The sequence below is a fragment of the Clytia hemisphaerica genome, unplaced genomic scaffold, assembly GCF_902728285.1.
Source record: "Clytia hemisphaerica strain Z4C2 unplaced genomic scaffold, Clytia hemisphaerica genome assembly, whole genome shotgun sequence".
Taxonomy (NCBI): Eukaryota; Metazoa; Cnidaria; class Hydrozoa; order Leptothecata; family Clytiidae; genus Clytia; species Clytia hemisphaerica.
In genome coordinates, this window is record NW_027103902.1 from 108987 (window position 1) to 136408 (window position 27422).

Here is a 27422-nt window from a genome sequence, read left to right on the forward strand (position 1 = left end):
AAATTTTTAACAACAAAGCAACATTTTCAAGAACATTTTTAGGCTTCAAATCCAAAAAACTAAGAACATCCGAAGGCTTTGAAAATTTTTGACGTTCTTATAAAAAAAAAACGTGTAATGCATTTGTCTCAAATTTTTTTTGTGAATTAATCTCCCAATTACGCTAAACATATCCTCCTCCAATTTGATGGACTCTATCTCAGAGTAGAAACACCCTTACTTATTCTACCCACCAATGAACATATCTCGAGTAAAAAAGTATAAGAAGATAAAGATAAAGAAATTTTTAGAAATGAGATAATTAATCATTTTTCAAAATCAGAGAATTTTAAGCCGCCATAACAGTTGTCCTTTGCGATCCACGATTGTTTCCTTAAACAATGGAAGACAATATTTCGCTCTCCACCGTTTTATGCGTTGTTCATGTATATAATAAATTCATGGTTGCAATGAATAATTATTTTGGACGCTGTGCGTGAGAAATTAGAGAAAATAAATAAAAATTTGACGAATGAGAAATTAGAAACATTAATCGCAATATTTAGGCCTTCTACGCGTTGATAATTAGGGAAAAACAAATATCTATCAGTCACGTGTCAATATTCGTGATTAATTTAGGACTGCTTGCATCCTCTAACGAATTCCTGCTTCTTTTAGTCGGTAAATCCTCTCTCCAGAGATTTGCCGCTCTTAGCCATATATTGGCTAAATACAGTTTTTAGCTGGCGAGAGTTTAGAAACTACCTGCGGTTTTGTAGAGGTCTGCGATTCAGACTATGATTAATTATTACTTTTACCCGAAAATAAGTTAAGCGATAAATTAGAATACACGTAAATCTAGAAAGATTCAGACTGCTGGCATCCACTAACAGATTCGTGCTCCTTATTGCCACCGGAGGAAGCCTAAAACTTCTGAGGATGGCATTCATAGCTTCACGCATAAGGAAGTTGGGCAAACATCTCATAATTTTGCGCGCGTTTTTCAGCATTTTAGTTCCGCTTAAGGTATGTGTTCACCTTTCTTGACACATTCTCTTTAATTGATCATATCTTTAGAACAACAAATTTTTATACATCAAAAGTATATATTTTCTGAAAGCCAATAATATTCTCTTTCTAATGGTAAAAGTTTCAGCTGAATTCAAAAAACTGGGCAGGATATAATTAAGATCTTAAGAANTTCCGTGAACTTTGAACCCTTGGAACTTCTTTTCTATGTATGCTAAAGCGTTCCGGTTTTTACTAAATGAAAGCCCGTGATCTTAGCTTTCCAGCGGTATATAACACTGTGGACACCACGGGCTAGACGGCAAATTGGTAAAATGCCGAACGTTTTGCAACATTTTGAAAATTGTTTGCCGACGGGAGAAAAAAAATTTGCAACTTTCAAAGAACAAATGTGTCTGGAAACGGAGGAAAATGTATTTGGAGGCTGAAACTTTGTATGTTTATCAGAAAGGAATTCAAAAATCACAATCGCTAATTCTAGTTCTTTCATTTTCATGTAGTTTTTTTAACTTTTTTGCTTCTTTAGCATGGGAATGTCCCAAAAAAAAGTTTTTATTTCTGCCGAAATGGATTTTCTTTTCATTTGGGGTTTCTCCTTTCAGAAAAACTTATTGTTTAAATACTCATAAGTTTTTGTTCCTCCATTTCCAGAGGCCCCTTGAAAATGGGTCCTACCACCTTTTTTGACTCATTTCAACCTTTTCCAAGCTATTTTCTTCAAAAACAAAAATAAAACAATGCAATGTCTTCTTTTTGTCAAAAAAAGATATATCTTCCGTTATTTTGATAAATATACTAAATATTTTACAAATATTTTTATATAATAATATTTTAACACCATCAAAGAATTCTTCCTCCAAATTTGAGGTCTCTAGCTACCGTAGGACGGGGTGAATCAGATAGAATTGGAAGGTTTTGGGCAAAATGCCTCTTCCAGACGAGACCTACCACCCAATTATACCGCAGAACTTGACGAGTGGGGTCTAATTCGCGAGTTTAGAAAATTTCATTTTCAAAAGTTTCTTCTACGAGGAACAATCTTCAATCGAATACAAGAAAATCGAGTCACTCGTTTCGGGGTGAAGTGGATAGAATTTGACGGGGCGCCATTCGAAACATAAACAAACACTCTCTATATTTTGTGGTGGAGCAATACCATTTTTCAAAAATTACGTTTTGCCGAAGTTATAATTTGAATTTATGCAATTCTCACAATATAATTATTCATTAGATGGAGCGTCATAAAAATGTAATACCTAAGGGATATATATTTGGGTAGTACGTTTAGTATCATTGATAATAAAATTTTGATTAGTAGTTGGCAGCAAACATTTTAAGCTCTTATATATTTGGAAAATATGTACTTTTTAATTCTTTTTTTAGCGCAAGGCTCGAAATAACGATTTCAAGTGGGTCGGACAAAATGTCCGATCAGGGTTGCTTTAGCTTGAAAATTATGATTTTTGGGTCGGACATGAAGCTATTTGGGTCGGACAATGTCCGATGTCCGACCGTTATTTCGAGCCCTGTTAGCGAAAGAAAATACTTCATAACATTGTCTCTCTCAGTGCCCGGTGAGAACTTTTGTACCCTTTGGAAAAATGAAGGATAAAAAACAGTAAGAAATAAAGAAAATAAAAATTTCTCGGGTTCTTAAATATCTGGGGCATATTTTCTCACCGGGCCGATTATTTATTACCAATTGTTCCACTAGGAAGGGGCTCCACCGTGTCATACTTTCTTGCCCCTTTTTCCAATTTCCGTTTGCAGAAATATTTGTACCCCTGTCTCAGAGATGGTTTTAAGCCAGGGGATGCGAGTGGGGCGACGATTTGCACACTTACTTCGGCGCTGCGCGTGGCTTACGCAGTTAGCGCACATATTTTACGTGTGCAAGCTTTTCGCGTGTGATGGGGGCTATTCTAAGTCTGAAATGACCTTCGCGACTTCGGCGCAGCGGCGAAGGATGTTGCGCAGCGCGAGTCTTTCGCATATGGTATAAGTTATTTTATGTCTGGAACAGCTTTCGTGACTTCGCATATGGTATAAGTTATTTTATGTCTGGAACAGCCTTCGCGACTTCGGCGCAGCGACGAAACATATTGCACAGCGCGAGTCTTTCGCATATGGTATAAGTTATTTTATGTCTGGAACAGCCTTCGCGACTTCGGCGCAGCGACGAAACATATTGCGCAGCGCGAGTCTTTCACATATGGTATAAGTTATTTTATGTCTGGAACAGCCTTCGCGGCTTCGGCACAGCGAAGAAACATATCGCGCAGCGCGAGTCTTTCACATATGGTATGAGTTATTTTATGTCTGGAACAGCCTTCGCGGCTTCGGCGCAGCGGCGAAACATATTGCGCAGCGCAAGTCTTTCGCATATGTTATGATTTATTTTATATCCAGTTCAAATGTTGTCACAGGAAGTGTAATCATGCAAAAACTTGCGCTGCACAATATATTTCGCCGCTGCGCCGAAGTCGCGAAGCAGTATTATCCATGCTAAAAATATCATTTTATATGATTAGTTTTACATCAGAAATGGCCTTCACAGCTTCGGCGCTGCGGCGAAAGATATTGCGCAGCGCAAGTCTTTCGCGTTTATAAAGAGTTATTTTGTGTCCTGAAATGACCTTCGCGGATTCGGCGCAGCGGCGAAACATATCGCGCAGCGCAAATCTTTGTTAACAGCAACTGAAGCTCATACAGAGTTTCTGAGAATGAAAGTGACGTCAGATCAAATGTCGTCAGAAAAGAAAGTGTAATCAAGCGAAAGGTTGCGCTGCGTAATATGTTTCGCCGTTGCGCCGAAGCCGCGAAGGTAGACATTTTAAAGAATAAATAGGTTTATGTCATGCAAAAGGGTGCGCTGTGCGTTGGGTTTTGCCGCTGCGCCGAAGTCGTGAAAGTAAAAATTTTGAATAAGAAAAAACTATATCTTGCGAAAGGCTGCGTAGCGGCGAAGTAATTGTGCAAATCGCCGGCCCTTTGGGGGATGCGAGACCTCCGAGAGAATGAACAGCATATAAGCGAACGGGAAATAATGTCTTGCTTCATACTGTACCCTGTCTCATTATCAAGCCTTTAGAAATAATCCCTCTCGTCAAAGACATTTCTTAGGAAGGACGAGAAACCGTGGCGTCCGTTACTTTAATAAATGTTCTTATTGTAAAGTGTTTGTAGCCTTACCCGTCCCACTATTTTCTTCTGGAAAATAATAACATATAAACTCCTAAATTATCACTATACAAAATATACAAAGACATTGTATTCACATGAACAATGAGCGACTATTAACATTTGAACATTTATTCCTAGCTACTCTGAACACTAACAAGCCTCCTTTGGATAGTGTGGCAGTAATTAAAAATGACATGATGACGGTATTTGATATTTTTTAATTATTCAATAATTAACTCCTTTCCATTTCTCGGCTCCGTATCACTTAACAACGCCTTCAACTTGGGGCGCAAATGGGCGATTCGCGTTTTAACGCGAACAATTTTCCGCCCTAACTTTAGAATGAAAATACGAAGAATAGACATTGTTTTTCGTTTAGTGAACCAAAGATTGTATACAACTGGCTTTCGTAGAACACAATGCCAAAGGAATCTCCAATCACGGTCGCTTCATTATTTCTTATTCGGCATTTCAAAAGACGGTCCGAAAATCAGAAGGTTTTCTTCTTCAATTTTCGAAGAACATGTTCCAAATCTTCGAAGTCATATTTTTCCGATAGCTTGATCGATCAGCGAACGTGATCTGAAAACAGAATGGAAAAAGACATCGTCAGTGAAGTATGAGAGGCGATTAAACAAATTATCCGATTCACCCCGGGTATCCGATTCACCCCGGGTATCCGATTCACCCCGTCCTACGGTACACTGGAAAAAGAGATATGCAAAATTTAAGAAGCATGACTGGAAAATTTCTTTTTTTTCTTTTTTGACACATTTTTCGAATTTTTCCAAGCTATTTTCCTAACCTTTTTTTTGACATTTTTAGTCAATATCTTTACAACCACTAATCCTCTGGAGGCCTATGACCCTTCACTTTCTTTCTTTTTCAAAGCTCTACAAGATAGGATAGATTTTGAAAAAAAAATTAAAACTTGAAAAATCTTCTGGAGTTGCTACTATAGACATAGTATTACCAGATGGTGTCGAATCGAACAACTTCGAACAAAAATCGCAATCGAACCAATCGAACGTAATCGAACGCAATCGAATAATTGCGATTCGATTGTCGAAAGTAATCGAATCTCAATCGAACGGCCGATTCCTGGGTAATATTCGATTGCGTTCGAGTAAGGTTAGATTGGTTCGATTGATTGTTGACTATGTTCGATTGGTTTGATTGATTGTCAATTACATTGGATTAATCTTCGATTATGTACGATGAGTTTGAATTGCGATTAAATTAAATTGGATCACTCTGTTAGAGCTTCTTAGCGTGGGCGGCCGAGCGTTTAAGTACCATACTAAAGCGAATAAAATCTAATACAATTGAATCAATCGAACGTAATCGAATACAATGGAACGTAATCGAAGCAATAGAACAGCAAATCCTGGGTAATATCGATTGCGATTTGATTGCGTTCGACAATCGAATTGCAATTATTCGATTGCGTTCAATTGCGTTCGATTGATTCGGCGTTCGATTCGTTCGATTGACACCGTCTGGGTATTAAAACCATGCCGCCACCGGGGCGGGGGGGGGGCACTCATATGATCTGGCCTACATCATGTGCCGCACTTAAAGGGACATAACAGTACTTGTGAGATTTGTAAAAACAAATTGTATGCAGCGGATACAAAATCAAAACAAATGTCACATGTCAAAATAAAAAATGTTTGTATGTATTGGACATGTCAGTGTACAGACCTAAAGCTCTAAAACAGCATCTAATAACATGAAAACCAGAATATGATTCTTCAATGGGAATCAAAACTATAAAGTGCACTTACAAACATCAATTTGTCAGATCTAACAAAATTAATAACCGCACTGTCATCATTGACAATAAAACAAATGATTTTCTGTCAAGAGCCTTGTAAACATTCCAACAACTTCCATCGAAATGATCTATCACAGCTCAGTCTACCATTTTTAGCGCGGATTCTGTTCAAAAAAGAATGACACATTGGAAAAATGCAATTTTTGTTGATTTTGGATAATGTCGTGTAACTTCTCAGCAAGTGTTTCACGAGAGAGGGGAAAATACAGGATTGTGGATTAGGACTCTAGGAATTCACTGGAATTTTTTTTTTATCAAAATGTGTAGTTTTGAGGCTATTATTACCCTTTTTCTATCTTTTTTTGAAATAGCCTCAATTAAGCACTTATTGAATATCCACATTTTGAACTGGTTCAAAGTTGAAGATCACAGATTGAACTTTTCTAAGATATACTTATGTGAAAGAATTTCAAGTGATAAATGTGAGAAATTGTGGCTCGAACTCGCTGTATTGATATTTTTTCAATAATTAAAAAAACAATATAAAAATAAATACTAGTGATGAAAATAATGAATCTGGTGTTCTTGAAAAATTAGTAAAAAATAGAACATATTTGAAGTATTTTACTTACTAATTTGTGAAATCATGCGGCTAATAGTCACACTTTTTTGAAAAAAGGCCCTTATTTTAAATGGTAGCCACACCCATTCACAAAAGAATTCCAAAGACCTGAATTGTTTGAGACTATAGCTTGAAGATCAAATTTTCACTTTCTGAATTCAAAAGTATCAACTAATAGTTGCCCTGTGATTCTACGTGGCTAAAAAAACTTACTAAAATTTCCGGATTATTAAAAAGGCTACCCACATTTTTTCACGTCGTTAGTGAAAAAATAACCTTGGCTAAACTTTTGAAAATTCCATTGGCTTTCTTTTGATACCTTGCATGACTTTCTTTAAAATTGATATGTGATTAATTGTGGCAATAAAACATGACAGGGGAAATCTACAAATTAGGCTTAAAATGAAGAAAAACTGCTAGTTACTAAGTATGCAAATAGCCACACATTTTAACACAAAATCATACAGGAAGTGTTACAAAAAGTATTTCTATGGAATTAGCCACATATTCAGCACAATATCCCAAAATTTCATAACTACAGCTTTTTTACATGGTAAATAAAGTCAGTACGTAAAATGCCTGTTGAAACGTTTTCCCGCAAGTCAAACATCACAATTGCAAGGAGTATTTAGCCACTTAAATTCACATTTCTGATGCTGTATCCTCAGAAAATGAGAACAAAACCATTCAATAAGTATCATCTCAAGCAAAAAACTTTCAAATTCCACGATTAGACTTTTTTATTCAATACTTTTGTCTCTGGGTGCATTTTAAGTCTATTAACCACATTATTTCACTTTCAAGGATCAATAGCCCACATTTTTTCACATAATCTCAAAATTTTATTATTCAATGTAACCTGTGCAAAATTTGGGTGACTGATCTTTTAAATTGAAGTTGCTACACCTTTTTGAAATTAGTTGGTAGAATTAGCCACTCAAAAAATTAGCCACAATCTTTCACACACTTTAAAGGCTAATTACTAGCCACTGAAAATCACTAGAAATTTCGTTTCAAATGCAAAAGAAATTTTTGTCATTTTGGGACATGGGAATAAATTTTTTTAACTGTAGCCACAAAATATCACATTATATAGGCTTTTTTAAATCATCACTAAAAAAGTTGAATTATGTCATTCTTTTTTGAACACGATCCGCGGTCCGAGGATTGAGCCTAGAACGCTCACAGAACTCCTGCGCGGGTGAAAAACTTCAATCTGTCAATCATTTTCTCAAGCGAAGAGTACGCGAAGCGATTCTAGCTTTACGATAGTGCCGCGGGTCATCAATGGATAGTAATCAAAAAGGAAAAATAGAAAAGTTGTATTTTTAGTGCTCTATTCACATACTGAATTTGAAAGATCTTCTATGTGGCGTTTTTTTGCAAACTTCAAAAAACTGATTTTTGTCCCGCCTTTGCGGGACTTTGGCTTAAGTGCTTGAGTGCAGCATAGGGTACAAAGTCCACACATGCGTTTCCCGTAATTTTTTTGTGAAGAGTTAGGTCTACACTGCATGTATGTGAGTAGTAGTAGTAGTAGTATTTTATTTTTCATGATTGTAGTAGTAAATATTATGATACAAAGTTTTATGTTAAATTATATAATAAAACTAAACAATGCTAGAATGGAGACCTCATATTAGCAAGCTATTCGAGATGGGCCACCTTTTTGTAATTCCAAGGAATACTAGTATAATTAGGAAGAATTTCTTAAACTACTGAACACGTAAAAGTCTTAAAACAGACAAATAAAAATGAAGGAGGAGAACAAAAAGTAGAAAACTAAACTTAAAATATCAAAAAATAGAAAAATACACAAATGAAATAGACAAAAAGAAAAAAGAAAAGAAAAAAAATATGTATGTAATATAATCAATGAGATTATTATAAATAAATTAAATAAGTATTTAGGTATATCAAAATGGAAACATGATTTTGAAAGGTGAATTTTGAAGTAATTCAAGAAAAAAGAAAAAAAAAAAAAAAATAATAAAAGTTTTATACTTTACTGTCACTGTTCAATCAAAGCAATTAGTAATCAGATACAAGATAATTGTGTAAGTTTTATCCTAAGTTCACAACCAGTTAAGTCAGTCAAGGATAAGCAGGAAAATTCTGTTGTAATAATTCCACTGGACAATGGTACTATAGGTGATAGATTCTGTACCATACATAAAAGTTCTGAAAGAGGCCTGAAAGAAGACGCACTGATTTCCCTCTGGTTCTTGTTTATGTTGATAAAAGTTTAGAGAGAAAGATTCTTGAGTCTTGGAGAAAAGCCACATAAGATCCTGTGAGCAGAGTTATATTTAGTAGATTAATGTGATCAAAATTTTAAGAAGATTAAGTTCATAAAAGATTTTACTAGAGTGAGCATTGAAATCAAGAAAAGTCATGATTCGTAAGCAGCATCGTTTTTGAAGTTTAAAGACTCTTTCCACATTATAGTTATGTTTTTGACCCCAGATTTGGCAAGCATAATTAAGATGCGAAAAAAATAGAGCATAATAAATCTGAAGTAGTGTAGATAGAGGAACAAAATGTCTGAGTTTAGAATTATTCCATTGGCACTACTTAATTAGAGCATAGATTGTTTGTGTTTATTCTCCAATTTAAAAAGTGATCAAGAGTTACTCCAAGGTATTTGACTGATTCGCTTAAGTTTAGGGGAATATTATTTTAATCGAAAGCTGAAGATTATGTTTGATTTGTTTGTGTACATTCCTGAAAAGTAGAATTTTAGTTTTAGCTACATTCAAAGAGATTTTGTTTGCACAAAGCCATATATAAAGATTTTGGAGATCTGCATTGATACTTTCTTCAATGTTAATAAGAGATTTATCTGAGTAGATTAGACTCGTGTCATCTGCAAAAAGGGAGGTTAGGGAATGTTCAATTGCATTACATAGATCATTAATGTAAATTAAAAATAAAAGAGGGCCTAGAACAGAACCTTGAGGAACACCTGTTGAGATTTTACGTGCGTTTGAATTTGCACCTGAATATGAAACATATTGAATTCTATTTATAGAAGATATGATTGAAACCAATTATTGGGAATACCTAGATACCATAGAGTTCTGATTTCTTGAGTAGGATTTTGTGGTCAACTGTGTCAAAAGCTTTTTTCAGATCAATGAAAACACCACAGGAGAACTTGCTATCATCTAGTGACCTACGAATCTCTTCATAAGAGAGAGATTAGCAAGATTTGGAGAATGATTTTTTCTAAAGCCAAATTGTCTTTCTGAGAGAATACCATGGAAATCTAGGAAAGACATTAATCTTGAGAAAACAAGTTTTTCAAATATTTTATCAATGTTCGATAATAGTGAAATTGGACGGTAGTTATCAACATCCTGATTAGATCCCTTATTTTTGAAAACTGGGATTACTTTAATAGTTTTAAGGGAGTTTGGAAAAATTCCAGTTTGAAAAGTGAGATTTAGGATTTTTTCTAAAATAGTTGCAAGGGGTCTGAACTGTGTCAAAAATGTTACCAGGAATACTAAAAATCACCTGAGCTTTTACTGTGATTTAGGGATTTGAAATGTTTAATAATTCATCCTTGTTAACTGGGGTAAGAAAAATGAGTTGCCTGATGTTGGTCTTTTTATGTATTCTTTAAAATCTCCAATGTTTGGGTATCTCAGCTTGAATTTTAGTTGCTATGGTAGTGAAAAATTTATTAAACTCATTAGAAACTTCAGTAGGCTCAGAAATGATTTCGTTTTTTTAGAAGAGTTTTTTAAGACAATATTAGACGTTCTTCTTCTTTTGTATATGATTTCATTTATAGCTTCCCAGCTTTTTTTAGGGTTTGGTAGAATTTAGGTAGAAATAATTTTTGAAATAATTCTTTTTGCTGGCTTTCAGTAAATTGATGATTAAGTTTCTATAAAATTTGTATCTTTGACGTAGGTTTAGCTTCATTGATGGATCTTTAGCATTGATGGATTTTTTTAAAAGTTTATCTCTGACTGTCATTGAGGTAGATATACCATTTGTGACCCATGGCTTTAATTTTTTCTTTTTTTTTTGCTTTTTGGAAATTTTTTAATGGGTACATTCTCATTAATCAATTCTGCAAGTTTGCTGTAAAAGTTATCAAATGAAATATTTGGGTCATTTTGATCAATTTTTAAAATTTCTTCCCAGTTGAAATCATTGAAGTATTACTGAAATTTTGTTGGTTAAAATTTTTCCAATCTTGTAATAGCCTTTTGTTTTATCATATAAGTTATCAAATTGAGAATTATTAAAAATACAAAATTGTAAAAGGTGATCAGCTATTCCAGTAATGAAATTGCCACTACTGGTGCAGTAGGTGTTGGAGAAATGAAAAAATTGTCTATCAATTTCTAGATTTATCAGTGATTCTTGTAGGAAGGGTTATGTGTGGTTTGATTAAATAACTACTGAGGATATCAAGGAATTCGAAAATTTCATTCAGGTTTTGATTCAAACTCAAGAAGATCTAGATTGAAATCCCCTAATAAAACTAAAGTTTTGTTTTCTTTGCTTACTTTATCAAGGAGAGACCAAATTTTGGGTAAAAAATCTTTAATTTTGAGTGTTGGGTGTTTATAGATTGAACCTACAATCAGATCAGATGTTCCAACAAAGACTTCTGCAAAAGTTGATTCAAGAAATTTAGGGACATAAAGGAGGTTTTCAAGATCATTTCTTCGAAAAGGCTTCAGATTTTCATCAATGTAGAGTGAAGAACCACCAGCTTCAGCCTCAGTGGGTGTATGAAAAGATTTATAATCCTCAATAGGGAAATCAATATGCTCTGAACGAATTCTAGTTTCAGTGATGCCAATAATTTTAAATCTGTGATTTATTTTTTTGCTAAGAAAAGTGTGGGAAGTTGTCGAAATGCTTGTTATGGAACAGATGTTAAGATGAAGAAAAGACAAGTTCTTGTTGTCAAAGTTTTCAGAGTTAAAGGAAGATTCATCAAAATATTCACAAACTGTTATCAACATGATTCAAAGCGTTCAAATTACAGCGAATACAGGTCCAGGGGTCTGAATCATCAGAATCAGCCAGCCTATCAAACTCAAACTGACTTAAATGATTGCACTTAGGGTGGACCCAAAAATTACATGAGTTACAAAAAATAGCATCATTGATTATTTGTTTACCACAGATTGAACAAGGACAGTTGTCGTTTACGTCCGGCATAGTAAAAGGGACTTGTAGAAAATTGTTAAAACACAACAGGAATAGAGAAAAGGAATTCAGAAAATCTGATTAAGATTAAAATAAAGAAAAATACTTATGTAAACTTGGCATCAAAGTCAAAACCAGGGAAACTTACCTTCAGTGCATTCATATGAGATATTTTAGTCCTTTACTTTCATTTGGGATGTCATTGATAAAATTGCCCATTGAAGACACAGAATCTGTCAATGAGCTGTGCAGTATGTAATTGTTTGCATTTACCCCAGAGGAATTTGTTATAGGGACAAAGATTGTTGTTGATGAAAGTTTTTGAATTATCAAGTCCATATTGGTGGAATTTCCTTCTAATGTTTTGTTATTACCATCTTTAAGCATTTTTTTGTTTCGGTGAAGGTCATCGCAGAACTTTCTGTTGGTAAAGCGTACAATAGTCTTTTTCGGGTATTCCCTTAGTCTTATCTGCTAAACGGTGCAAGCCTCAATATCTTGCTTTTTGACATGAACATTCAGGCTGAACAAACCTCTACAACTTTTCTTTTCCAGATCTTTCTGTTCAACTGTGTCGGGGATACCATGGATTTCAATGTTGTTGCGGCGAACATTTGTTGAATATCATCAGTCTTTCTCTAGTCGAAAGATTTGTTTATCTTGGTTTTAAGTTCATTCTTAAGTTTTGTTGATTTCATTGGTCAGGTTTTCTTTTTTGATCATTTAATAATAGATTAATGAAGTCCATTTGGTTCTTTGTGAAAGGAGAAGATTTACCATAGGTGGACTGAGCATACCTTCCTCTTGATTGTTATTATCTGTTTGATCAGTGTTTGTTGAATCAAAAAACCAAATATTTCCTTCAATGTGAGTGGAGGCATCCTTTTCATGACTTTGAATGTTTGATGGAGCTGATGAAGTTAGTGAACTTGATCTTTGCTTTTTTCTTTGAGTAATATTATATTCCTCCATGATGATTGTGTTAGTATAATATCAAAGCAACTTTAATATTAAAAACAAGTCAGAAAATCACACGCCCTTTTTGAAGTTTTGAAAAGAGCACGACCGAACTCGACGAGAGCAAGATGCAAGATGATGTGATTTTAATTGTTCTCTTTAAAAAATGAAACGTGGTGTGCAATGGTGCAATGTTTACATTTTACTACTTTAATGTCCCTTTAAGGGTGGGGCTTTTTCAGCATCCCAAAATGCATAGACCTACCTTTTTTTAAGGTGAAGGCTTCTTCATAAAGACGAAAGACATGTATCTATTTTTCGGATCCGGTATGCGGGAATAGTGTCAGGACCTGCAGGCGACCTGGTAGGGCTGGGAATGGGTGTGGTTTGGGTGTGGTTACGTTTCAGATTGGCTAGGAATTGGGTTATTATCAGTTAGGGTTAGGGTTGGAGCTCGAAACAAGCACTCTTTTGTGATTTTTTCTTAATACAGTCTGGTCTGCAGTTTGTACAATATAAATAGCCGTCAGAATCGCTATCCTGGCATGAATCCGTGGCGCAGTGGATAAGGCATTGGGTTTCAAAACATCAGAACTTTGTATTTAGTGGGTTCGAATCCCACGTCGGTGTGGCGATCTGTCGGTAACTCACAAAGAACCAGAAAGTCAGAAAAACTACAAGCAAGAGACTGGAAAGTACGAAATAAGTCCAGATTTGTCTTTCGTCTTTGTGAAGAAGCCACACCTTTTTTTAAAGAGGCAGCCATGTTGAATAATTATGTACTCCAGCATAAAAACAATGATACAGCCATGCATAATTTTTAAAATATGCATGATACAGTAATTATGCATGGCTGTATTTATCATCATTGTTTTTATGCTGGAGTACATAATTATTCAACATGGATGCCTCTTTAAAAAAAGGTCTATTGAAAGGGTGTGTTTCTGCGAGATTACACTACAAGTGGGTCAAATTTTAAAACAAATTAAAAATAATTGATAAAAACTAAAAAGAAAGGTTTTTACTTCTCGTTTTTTTGAAAAAGTTTCTATTGTCTGATAATTACACAGCTGACAATAATAATTTTCTCAGTTTTTCTTTGAAACAGAACATTTTCCAAGCTTCTTTTTTTGCGTAGCTGAAAAATATAGCGCTCTATAATGCCAATGGTTGGGTAAATCATGAGAAAATACACTGAAAGGGTACATATACCTTTTCAACCATATTGAGCTGCACTGTTTATAAAGGGTACCACAACGTCGTTTCAAAATCGAGTAACCCCCCACAGTCTAGACTGGTCCTGACCGCTCGTTGGACCGGTCCAGGCCGCTAGTTAGTGATTTTTAGTAACAACAACATCAAAAAATTATTGTAAAAGGATGTCAACCCAACGATCGGGGCCGGTCCCCTAAACTCNGTTACAGTGAGGATAATATCTTTCTGTTGACCAAAGACTAGGACATTCTTTCTAATTAATGTCACAGTGTTATGTAGAAGAATCGAGATTATATCACCAACTTTTAGTAGAATGAAGTTTTTTCGTGTTTTCAAAAGATAACAATCAGCTTCTTTCTGGCATTAAAAAACCGCCAGGACTGCCAAATGAAAAACAAGCTTGCTGGCCCAAAATGTCTTTTCAACGTTCATCTAAAATTTTATATCCGCCTGACGTTAGATGAATGCTCAAACAACGTTGCGTGTTAACAGAGTACTAATAGAGATAAGGGCGTGTAGGTTTTAAACCACACATACTCTATTTAGTCGGGGAGCAGAATCCAAAAATGGCATTTTTGCTTAACCCTAAAAAAGAATGGGGTTGTTATATACCGTTGGAACGGAAATTTTATGCTGATTATGGAAACCCAGGTCTTAAAAAGTCTTTCCTGGACGATTTTGAAAACAAGGCTGGAGTTTGCATTCCTCCGTGGTGTTTTTTCGATTTTACCTGTTTTAGAAAAATGCTGACTGTCAGCAAAGTAAAGGTTTTTAGAACTCAATTCTTTTCGAAAATTGCTACCAATAGAATTGCCTTTTAGCAAAAAATTCAAAATTTTTGAAAAAAACATTTTTTGCACTCCTTCTTGGAGGTTTTTTGCAAAAATCAGCGTTTTTGCAAAAATATACTGCTAAAACAAGTCTGCTGGCAACTGAAATCCGGTTCAAATGACCCCTTTAATGGTTTTGACGGAAGAACTATATCTTACCACGACAAAAAACCGAAAACTGCTGTCAAAAAACAATTATTTGGCTTTTTGCTCTCCTTCTTTGGATTTTTTTGACAAAAATCGATTTTAGCCGTTTTTAACCAAAATTCGACTTTTACAAACTATTCCCTTAATTTTGGAAACTGAATGCCTTCGTATCTCTAAAAGTTATTCTCCATTATGTAAAATGATGAAAAAAATCAAAAATTGATCTCCTCTGTTGATGCTTTTTGACCAAAAAGTTATGTTTTTGAACGAATTTCTGCCTAATTGTCCAGGGGAATTTCAGGCTTAATTTAGGGAACCCAAAATTTGCGTACACATGAAATTTTTTGATTGAAATGTGTTCGTTAGGTCCTTAGGAGTGAAAAACCATCGAGTGACACTTTTCACACCTTGGGCATTTTCCATAATGGTGGAAATTTCAAAATGGCGGATTTTGTATTTTTTTGAAATTTTGATGTCTCTGAACATGGACATATTATATACCGTTGGAAAGAGTTTTTCACGCTGAACAACTTTTTTGCTTACAAAAAAGTCATAAAATGTACTCAATGTGAGTAAAAGTACGAAAGGTGTTAAAATGATGTCATCATCACCACCAAAAATTTGACATTTGCTTCAAATTATTGAAAAGAGAGTGACCACAGGACATTGAAAACCTTGAAAAGCTTATGAAGAAACTTTAAAATAGACCAAACAACCTTGAAAAGTGTACATGATCTAAAGGAATTCCTTGAAACCTTGAAAAAAGAGCATTTTGTCTTGTGGTTCGATTTGTGTTTTCCCGAAGTCTCTTTCTATACAAGCAATATTTCCAAAAACATTGCGTGCTTGCTTCTCTCGTTTCTCTCGTAATCTCGAGAATACTACGAAATAATCTTTTATACACACCTCGTTCAAGAGTATTGTACTACCAGTCAAAATCAAATGGAGCCCCGAGAAACTTTATAGATACTCAATAAATGAACCGAAAACCGTGAAAAATGCCTAAAATTTGACCCTACAAAACATAAAACCTTGCAACTAATGAGAACAATTCTGTAGACACCCCGGAAAAGGATTTTCGAGCTGAACATTCTTTTCGCTTAATACTAAAAAGTCTGAAATTTTTGAGCGTAATGTGTTATGTAGGATGTAATGTAGAGTATAAAGCAATAGCAATGAAATATAAGCCGAAGGCTAGAAGTCATGCTCTGAAATACTGATTGAAAGTGGAAGAGATTCCAATGGTTTTAACTCTCTAGACCACCTTTTCTTTGTTCGCTTGAGCCACAAGGGTAATCTAGTTCATTACAGATTCGCTTCATCTAGTTCGCTTACGTAGCAGGCAGCTACAAAGAAGCCATCGGTGTCATCAAGCAAAACTCAATAATCGTCATTTTTATTTTTACACCCCTGTAGCATATATAAACCGTTGAGAATTTCTTAGCAGGTGGGGAGCTTGAAGGGGCTAAGTGCTAACGGAAATGGCAAATCTCTTTTTTTATCATCGAGATGGTTTTTTAGTCCACTTTTTTCAATTGATCTGAGTTCTGGGGTTATACGTTTGTGTGTTTTTACAATACCTTGCATCTGTGGTACATCACATCACATCCTGTCTGTAGAACTGGCGCTTAAACCCTTTAGGTAGATCTCCTATTTGACGATGGATTAGGTTAAAAGGTTTGATTACCAGGTCAAACTAAGAGGCCCCCAGCGGACCAAAAATACACGCATTCACGCAAGTTTTTTCTCAATTCATGCAAACCCGATTTTTTGGGAAATCGGGGAAATTTTCGGAAAAAAAAAAAATCAGGGAAATTGTCAAAGATAGGGGAAATTTGCACAAATTTTGGTGAGAAGGAAAAATTCACGCGTTCACGCAAAAAACAGGGCAGATTCACGCATTCACGCAATAAAAAAAATGGATTTTCACGCATTAACACAAAAACCGCTGGGGGCCCAACTAAGTAATAGTAAAGCTTTACAGATTCCGAAGCAAGCACATGGGCATCTATAAAATCACTCACACATTGGTTTGTTTTATTACAAGATACAGATATTACAGATATGCAACAATAGTGACATTTTCAATCATACCCAAACATTTCCTCTTTCCAAGATCTTCTTTAAATTCTTATATCTTGGATGATTGATGATTTAACTACTTTTTCAGACAGACTATTCCACTGTTTGATGCCTCGATAGTAAAGAGAGTTGCTATAGGGTCCACGATCACCATAACTTTCGAAAACTTTTACCAGTTTAGAGCTGTGTTCTCAGGTCTTATGTATTTGTTGGTTAAATTTTTTAGAAACACATGATTTGTTGTCATAGTGATTCAAAAGTTTGAAGATCTCAACTATATCATAACGCAAGCCTATATTTCAGACTTGGGATTCCGATTCTTTGTAATCCAATCATCAATTCAATTACAGAACAAATACCATCGTTAAATCGCCTTTAAATGATACAGATGCCTTCGATAAAAGTGCGCTGGCACCTTTTCTATTAAACTGTCGCTAGACTATGTATTGAAGACTTCACTCAACCGCCATAAACATACGGTGTAATAGAGGCGTAGCCACGAGTTTTCGTTTCGGGGGCGAGATTGGAAAAATTTTCACCTTTTTTAGAGGAAAGTTATGCTCCGCAGGCGTAAATTTTTGCTGTAAGCAAGTTCAAATAGCTTAACAAATGGCATTGGAAATCTCAAAGTTAGTGAGAATAAGGTCATAAAAAGTGTAAAAAACGGAAAAAAGATTTCTAAGAAATGTCAAGCAGCTTAAAGGATGCCTTAAGGTCAGATTTAGCCAGAAAAAGGTTACAAAAACTACAGACCCCTTCACATTCTATTGGGAAAACTTTGACCTTTTTGGTCAATTTTTATTTTTTTTTTGGGAGAATTGCCCATCCCCCCGTGGATATGCCACTGTGTTATTCCCCAAAGATCAAGAAGCAGGTACTACTTTACAGATACAATCTGGGCAATTCCGAAGATGCAGAAAAACTCTTCCACACTATCAAAGTTTCTCCTGTCATAGTTCTACATGTTAGCTCAAAAAAGATCGAATACATGGATATACTCTTGTAATGTAAAATGTAGAAGAATTCAACTGCCTTGGCAGTCACAAATCCTCCACTGGCATGTTTTTATGTGAGAATCTCAAAATGATTAAGTAATTACTACTGAATCAAACCTTCATCGCAAGATTAAACACAACCTTTTTCGTGCTACAGTCGAATCAGTGCTTTTTTATGGTGCACCAACATCAGCATGAAAATACTTTTCAATGGTATATAGACATTCATCAATATAATGGAGCAAATGTCAATGCTTTGGACAGTGATGACGTTATTTTGATACCTTCTATCACTTTTTACTCGTACATTGCACATTACTTATTAGATTTTCAGACTTTTTCGTGAGTAATGAAAAATCCTTTTCAATAATTTGAAGCAAATGTCAAATTTTTGGTGGTGATGATGACATCATTTAAACACCTTCTGTCCCATTTTACTCACATTGAGTAAATTTTATGCCTTTTTTGTAAGCAAAAAAGTTGTTCAGCATGAAAAACCCTTTCCAACGGTATATAATATGTCCATGTTCAGAGACATCAAAATTTCAAAAAAAATCCGCCATTTTGAAATTTCCACCATTATGGAAAATGCCCAAGGTGTGAAAAGTGTCACTCGATGGTTTTTCACACCTAAGGACCTAATAAACACATTTCAATCAAAAAAATTTCACGTGTACGCAAATTTTGGGTTCCCTAAATTAAGCCTGAAATTCCCCTGGACAATTAGGCAGAAATTCGTTCAAAAACATAACGTTTTGGTCAAAAAGCATCAACGGAGGAGATCAACTTTTGATTTTTTTCATCATTTTACATAATGGAGAATAACTTTTAGAGATACGAAGGCATTCAGTTTCCAAAATTAAGGGAATAGTTTGTAAAAGTCGAATTTTAGTTAAAAACGGCTAAAATCGATTTTTGTCAAAAACACCAAAGAAGGAGAGCAAAAAGCCAAATAATTGTTTTTTGACAGCAGTTTTCGGTTTTTTTGTCGTGGTAAGATATAGTTCTTCCGTCAAAACCATTAAAGGGGTCATTTGAACCGGATTTCAGTTGCCAGCAGACTTGTTTTAGCAGTATATTTTTGTAAAAACGCTGATTTTTGCAAAAAAACCTCCAAGAAGGAGTGCAAAAAATGTTTTTTTCAAAAATTTTGAATTTTTTGCTAAAAGGCAATTCTATTGGTAGCAATTTTCAAAAAAAATTAAATTCTAAAAACCTTTACTTTGCTGACAGTCAGCATTTTTCTAAAACAGGTAAAATCGAAAAAAACACCACGGAGGAGTGCAAACTCCAGCCTCGTTTTCAAAATCGTCCAGGATAGACTTTTTAAGACCTGGGTTTCCATAATCAGCATAAAATTTCCGTTCCAACGGTATATAACAACCCCATTCTTTTTTAGGGTTAAGCAAAAACGCTTCTAACTCGAGATATTGAATTCTGCTTCCTGACTAATTTCTTTTTGGGAAAATACAGCAGCAAATCGTAGATTGACCATTATGGTTGTTCATTTGTAGCAAAACTCTATGGCCTATATTTGGTGAAATATTTTTTGCATATAGTGAAATATATTTTGCATTTAGTGAAATATATTTTTTTTATTTAGTGAAATATTTTTTGCATTTAGTGAAATATATTTTGCATTTAGTGAAATATATTTTTTTTATTTAGTGAAATATATTTTTTTTATTTAGTGAAATATTTTTTCATTTAGTGAAATGCTTTTTTATTTAGTGAGCTTTTTTTACTTTGTTTATTGGTTTCATGGGGCACAGTTCTCGAAAAAATATGACAAGAGGTCATTCTGTAGTTTATATCTCTCTGGTCAGTATTTTGTCCTATCAAAAAATTCAGGGTTATGAAGGAAGGTGAAACAGCGCAGGAAAAAGAAAAAATGACATTTTAACATAACTCCCTGTGTACTTGGGCAATAAGGGGTACGACGGGAATGCGCCACTTGTCAGAGGGTGATTTTTCCACCTCAATGAGACCGAGGTAGAGTCGCAAAAACACTAAATTAGTAAAATTACCCGTCGTAGGGTACCTTTTCTGGAGGAATTAAGATGAGAAGATCGGAGAATTTTGAGAAAATTTGGAATTTCATCCCCATTCAGGGTCACTTTTTTCGCAAATTTTGGCAACTTTTTTAATGCTTGTTTGCATGTTGTGAGTTTAATGGATCGATTTTGACCAAGGATGTAGATACAGTAGATGACTAAAGTAGTAGTAGTAATAGATTTCATCAACGGATCCTGCACTAATGTACTTCCCAGTTTTCTCAAAGGTAACGAATCGAGTGGGGATTGAACCCACGACCTCTCGCTTGCCGGGCGATTGCTCTCACAACTGCGCTATCGGTTCGTTGCTATTACACTAGTTCGTAGTAGAGCTAACTACGGACTGGCCTCGTGCCATATTTTTTACCGGAACGGCGTTCTATAAAACCACAAATGAAAAAATATCCATTGAATAAAAAAGATCACTAAATAAAAAAATTTACAATTACAAAAGAAAAGAAAATTTATCTAAAAGAAAACAAAACATTTCACTAAATAAAAATTTTTTTTCATTAAATTGAAAAACTTTTCACTAAATGATTTTTCACTAAATTGAAAAACTTTTCGCTCAATCGAAAAACTTATCACTACAGTATGTAAATGAAAAAATATTTCACTGAATGAAAACTATATAATTAAACAAAATTTAAGCTTTCTCCTGTTTTCCATCTGCTTGTAAATTTAAAAATGGCCCAAATTTTTAGTCGCTCTTAATTATTAGTCGGCCCTTAGTGACTGAATTTTGACAAGATGACTAAAATTAGGGCCGACTAATAATTAAGGCCGACTATAATTAAAGCCGGCTAAGTTTTGGCCGATAAGGTATCAAAGAGAAAGAACAATGGGTAACCTAACTGTGGTTAGACAGCTGCTTAAAAGAGTGATGCGTGATGCATCTGGGATACAAATATGCTTTGTTACAGTGAATTTAACGGAAGCCGAAAATAAATTGGATTTCTCAAACCACCGAACGCAAAATTAAAAATGAAATTATACTTTATCTGTTTTCGATGAGAACAATGGGTGTTCTTGAGTGAGATTGGAATCTTGCGAATCCTCATCTTCATCATCATCTGTATCATTCCAATAACCCTAAAGAACAATAGATTAGTTATTCTGGAACAACCGTGATTACAGTACTTGTGTTCAAGGAGAGGAAATTCTAGCCTAGAAATCTAGGCCTGATTGATTCAGTCACTTGGTAAAATCTGATGGTAAGTTGTGACTGAATATCTGTTTTTCAAGGCAAACTTAAAATTCTGTACTTACATCATCATAAAAATCATTAAAGCGCCGATAACGCTATATTGCCTTCAGCCGTATCTTGGCCTTGTAAAAACTAGCTTGGTTAACCAGGCTAAGGATATTCTTTAATAGGAATAAAGTCATTTTTCCTATCCAAAACGAGTGATCCCCGTGGTTTTCATATAGACGCTAAATTGAAAATGAAATCAATCGACGACGGGCTTCGAACAATGTAACACGTGAAAACAAAAGAAATTGCTAGACTTAATCCGTCGTTCCAAAGCTGCACAAACCTTAAGGCTTCACTTTTTCCTGCTTAAGAAAGGTCGAAGATTCCTCTAATCAATCAACCGAGAACCTATCTCTTACCTCTCCCCAGATACATCCTCTTTGATTTGTTCTTTCTTCTTCTGCACCATTCAATAGATTGTAACTGTCAGATCTTGCCAAACCTCCGTTATCTTTCCTTATTGTCGAAGATGTCTTTTTGAATGGATCCATCTCAAATTGTGATTCCTCTTTTACAACCTTGTAAAGAAGATGACCGAAAAACTGATGCATGATAAATAAACAACAAGAGCTAACGAGGGAATCTTCTTTCCTAAAGAACTTCGGAAATAGTGCTAAAGCAAACCGATCTTAACCTATAATGCAATGCAATACTTAAAAGATAGTGGGTACGGCGTACTATATATTTCCATCGATTTCTTTGTTACGATGATGACAGATATCTTTGATCAGAGTTTTTCCTGAAAGTGGCAAGAAAGAAGAAACCATTGCATTGTTAAAACTCTGGCTAACGTCAAAAAGCGCTGCATCACAAGTTTTCAAGGATAACAAGCAACATGCTGAATGGACCTACCTGATGATGTGAATCAGATAAAAATAGTACAAATAGCAAGAGAATAAGAATAAGTGTAGTGAGCAGTCCAAAAAATTAGGAAAAAACTAATGAAGCAATTTTACACAAAGTCCAGAAAACCCCATTTTTAGGCACATTTTGGTCCAAATTTACCCCAAAAAATTATTTTTTGAAAATGGGGCTTTTAAATATTATTATCTTACATCAAAATGCAAAAAATCTCAATCCAATGGCGATAAATGCTCTTTTCCCCTAAAAATGACATAATGGAATTTCCCCAAAAAAGAAAATCCGATTTTTACGACCAAAAAAATTGTTCCGTAAAAAACTGCTTGAGCCACTTTTTAATCTGGTAACAGACGAACGAACGGACGAACGAACGAACGAACATCGGTTGATTTAAAGGACCTCCTCCCACCGGGGTAGGTCCAAAAAGATATAGTGCTCTCAAATCATTACGCCGCTATTGAGCAACGCCATTAGGGTATCATCAAATGAATTTGCTTGCTGCCTTTAAAGATCCTATTCATGATATTCATGACATAACAGTCTATACGGAAGCAAAATTGGTGGCAAATACACGTGGTCTACTGGGTGCTTCCGTATGAAAAATTACGTCATGAATATAATGAATAGAAATTTTCAAACCTTCTTTTCCGAACCAAACAAATTCTTTTTCGCTCTATCAACCAACAAGCCATTCTCATCTAGCAAGGAAACCTGGTCTCTCCCATACTCTTCACTTTCTTCATCTGGATAAATATCACTTCGTGGTAATTGGAAAGAGAAGAGTTGCGAGAGCTCTGACGGAGGCTGAGGGTTTCGAGTTTCAAAGCTATCGTGATGGTGGAGTTGAGTTTCAAGGCTAGTATGCAATTGAAAACGGTTGTTATTTTGTGACTTGGAGACACGAAGTCGCTCGTTGTTATGCCTACTATCGGAGGTTTGGCAATAGCTTCCAGTTGTTGAGTTAGAATTTTTATTGGGTACAAGTCCGTGGTAACGATAAACGTTTTGAGCATCAGTGCTGCATTGCTCCATTGAATCTCTTGTAACTTCACCAGTTGTTAAGAATCTATTAGCTTCACCAAAAAGACTGTTGCTATTGTTCGGTTGGTTAATATGATGTTGTCTTTTTGAGTTATGGTGTTGCTGTAAGCGAGCATATTGGCGATATCCGGTATGGTCAAAGTCGTTCGATTCCTGTGATATATAGGAATTATAGTCAACTTTCTGCCTCCCTTTCCCTCATTTATGGCGAAAGACGAAAGAAAGTTGAATGTCTAAGAAAATGTTCCAGCCCCTCTCCACTTTTTGCAAAATAAGCAAACCATGGTTAAACCTCCTTAGACTCTATATTACCGACTTTATGTATGTGCTTTTCAGCGACGGAGACGGAAAGGTTCTAATTTGACTAGATCATGACCAACTGAGGACGACGGTAAATCAGCACTTTTACCGTCCTCGATTTTGCGGATCAGAAGTGCGGGTTTTTCCAAATAGCTTCAGTCACTTTACCGTCTTTAAAAGCGCAAATACATAAACTCGCTATTCATTGCCCCCCCCCCACTTTCAATTTTATGGCGCGTGCCCTGTGTTTAGACATAAAGCTTCACAAAAAAAGGTTCAAAAACACTGTGTAAACACCAAATTCAAAGCGTGAAAGTAATTAGATGCTACAAAACAAAACAGAACGAATCGGTTTCGCTGCACTTTTTTTATCGAAACAGAACTGCTCTGCTTTCCTGCTCCGAAACGTTCCGGAGCGAACATGAACATCTCCTACACGCAATTTGTAAGGAGGTTCTAAGGTGGTTCTTTTAAGATTTACTTGACCCCTAAAATTTAAGTGGCCTCTAAGTTTGAGAAACTATTTGAAAAAGAAACATTTGAAAAAATTGATAATGAAGATGGAAACCGGTTTATCAAAAAAGAATAGATACCTGGTTTCCATTGGTCAAAATTGGTGACCGTGTCACTTGTTGAGATGAAACCATAAGTCGTGACGAAGTTGCAGAATTGTTGTTGTTGGTTGGCACAACTTGTTGCGAATGAGCGTTCAACTTGTTGTTAAAAGTGTTGCATGTGTTGTCGATGAGGTCGTTTGGTACGACATGGTCTGTAGATTGTTGAGTGCTAGATAATGTTGCTGAAGAATCCAAGGCGAAGGAGGTTTCTAAAGGATTTTCTTTATTCCTGTAGGTAGGAAAAAAATACTTATTAATTCATAAAAAACAGAAAGCAGTTCTTATGATTTACAAGTATGAGGAACTAAAGAAATGTAATTAAAATTATAAAAATTACGACGAATCCAAGGAGATTTCTAAGGGATTTTCTTTATTCCTGTAGGTAGGAATAAAATACTTCATAATTCATAAAAACAAAAAGCAGTTTTTATAATTTACAATTTGGTAAGTATGAGGAACTAAAGAAATGTAATTAAAACATGATCAAAAATTACGAAAACAGCTTATAAGCCGGACTAAATGAGAAAGTAACCTTTAGAATGGCCGCTAGAAACTATGGCCGACCGTTATTTGCAGCAAATGGACAAGGAGGATTCTTCAGGCCGCAACTTTTTCACAAAATAGATTCTATTGCAAACGTAGTAACAAAACAAACTGTTTTGAAAAATTATTGAGAACTTATAATAACTTGTAATAATCGATATGGTTCAAATATTGCACTAAATTTGAAAAGCTGTGGAGTTTCTTTTTCCGCTTTGAGAAAGATTTTCCTTGTGTACTTAAAGAAGCTTTTATTTAATTCTATAACACAAAAGCAGGAAAGCTGGAATGGAAGTATTTCAACATTTTGTTCATAGACCAGCGGCCGAGGTAGTGAATTGAGTCACTTCGTAGGGCACCCCTTAGGTCACGGCATATTGATTACCTTAAGGGAACTATTTTTTGCGGGAACTAATTTTTGCGGTTCGCAGTTCAAGATTTAATACTCAATATTTGCGGGAACTTAATTTTGCGGATTTCTCACTTGAAAGAAAATTAGAGCCGTACTGTGAATCATTCGACCTTTGGTTTTCGCATTTGAAAAATTTTGCGGGAACTTAATTTTACGGTTTGGGCCTAAATCCGCAAAAACCGCAAAATTTAGTTCCCGCAAAAATTAGTTCCCTTAAGGTAACTAAATTAAAACTAAAAAAACTGCAGGAGACTAGAAGGGCAAATTATTTTTGTCGATTCTACACCCTATTAGGAGCATAATATAAAAAATTTGCCCTGATCTAAGGGGTGCCCTACGAAAACCATTTTTAAGGTCTTTTCTGAATCTCAGATGCACCAGTATCAACTTACCATTGGAAATCAGACTGTTTCTTTTTCAATTGCTGTAGATAATTTTCCACAACGGAATACTTCTTTCGACGATATTTTGAAGTGTTCTTATGACGATGCAAGGTAGACGGGTGAGGTAAGTCTGCTATGGATAACAGTTTCCCATTCTATGGCAAAGTTGGTATTCATGATATGCACCACTGCAATGTCTTCTGACATTACATCGCGGAACCAATCGCTCATTGGTTTCACGTGACGTAAAATCAGTCAATAAGTCACTTTCAACCAATCAGCTATTGGGTGGAATGGAAGACATTTCAATGGTGCATATCATGAATTAATTTTCAAAACAAATAGATTTCTCTGTAGACACAAACGAAAATTATAGCTCTGATGATGTTCGAATGTGACGTCAAAAACATTTTTTGAAGACAACAATATTGTATTTTATTTTCTAACGTATCTCATTTCACTGATGATTGGTATCTGAGCACCATGAAACTCTGAGTTTGAAACAAATATTGTGTCAACTCTTTATTATAATGATTTCTCTGTAGAAAAATTATTTTAATTTAATGTCAGAACCCTCGCGTCCAGAGAACGAGTTGGATCAGTCAGTACTATTACTTAAAACTTTTTGTTAATAAAATCTATTTTTATCGACAAAAATACTATCAAAATAAGTTTAAAATCAAAGTCTGATGAGGGAACATTCATTTTCAAATTTGACGAATTTATTAGGGGTTAAACAATTAGAAAAAGAATTAGAAAATTCTGGACGCGAAACTTTTTTATAATTAGTATTGACTGAATAGCTGCCTGCATTAGAATACTGTTTGTGGATTTTAAATTTGGTGATTTAAGGGGTCATTTTACCAAAATCGAATTAACTATGGACAGCTGAAGCTTTCTGAAAATTTGACAATAAACTCGATGACTGGCTGGATATAAGAACTTTCGCGAAAAAAAATCTTCCCCTTAAAGTGTTTCGTGAAAATAAGATATTATCTGAAAGTGTCTGTGAAAATGGCAATGAACTTTTAAACTCTAGTTTCCCCTTCTTCTAGATGGCTGAAGTTAAGTCTGAACAACTAGCTTCATTTTATACCTCATACTTTCGATTGATAATCTCATCAAAACACTTTGGTGTTTGACTTCTAAAAAGAAAAAAAGCAAGCCTTGATTAAGAGTTTTTCTTTACAGTTTTTCAATAAAAAAATATCACCTGAAAAGTGATTATTTGGCTCTCTCCCCCTTGTAATTATCGGAATAAATTTAAGTTAGTGGCTTTAACGTTGTACGAGACGATTAGGATTTGTTTAAGTATTTTCCGAAGTTAAGATATTCAAGTTACAAAAATAAACCATGGGCTCTTCCTGAAAATGTTCTTACATGGGGGAGGGGGTGTGGAGGATATATATTGGATATTTTGTCCAGAGGGTAGTGAAAAATCTACAAAATTTGCCTTGTTTGGAGGGCAAAACTGCTCTGTTTAGGGGTAATTATGAATGTCCGGGGGGGGGGGTCAACTGATGCTGTGCGGGGGGTTTAGAACTGTTTGTCCGGGGGGGGGGGGTCAAAAGTCACAATGTCTGGGGGGTAAATTTCCAAAAAATGTATATCCTGCAACCCCCATATTCAATTTTTTTCTGGAAGAGCCCGATACAACATTAACGAGAACCGTGTAAAAGAAATTTTAAAGATTTTAAGTTACCTGGCTTTAGAAGAAGTTAGGCCAAACTTTAAATGTTATAAACTATAATCCAATAACTTAAAGGTCTATCATCTTAGTTCCTAATAAAACTTCTACAATTTACAAAGATAAATTTATACTTTTGAATATCTTCTGTGTCTGACAACCTTGATCCTTTTTCTTGACTGACTACATCTGATGAACTGAAAAGAAATCAAATCTGGTTAAATTTTACGTTTTGTTTTATTTGTTATCAAATTTTCTGGCAAAAATGAATGTTAAAA

At 35.0% G+C, this 27422-nt stretch overlaps 1 protein-coding gene across 1 annotated transcript in view; it reads right to left on the bottom strand.

Annotated features, from left to right (window-relative positions):
• The window catches only part of LOC136808921 (putative uncharacterized protein DDB_G0279653), a 32615-nt gene that overhangs the window by 4790 nt on the left and 403 nt on the right, over positions 1 to 27422 (bottom strand). Inside the window, exons 2-8 of the mRNA XM_067065481.1 lie at positions 27279 to 27341; positions 26554 to 26602; positions 25467 to 25612; positions 24099 to 24351; positions 22804 to 23358; positions 21663 to 21821; positions 21045 to 21140 (exon numbers count right to left, since the gene is read on the bottom strand). Coding sequence (XP_066921582.1) covers positions 21045 to 21140; positions 21663 to 21821; positions 22804 to 23358; positions 24099 to 24351; positions 25467 to 25612; positions 26554 to 26602; positions 27279 to 27341 — 1321 coding nt within the window. The remainder of the gene's footprint in view (positions 1 to 21044; positions 21141 to 21662; positions 21822 to 22803; positions 23359 to 24098; positions 24352 to 25466; positions 25613 to 26553; positions 26603 to 27278; positions 27342 to 27422) is intronic.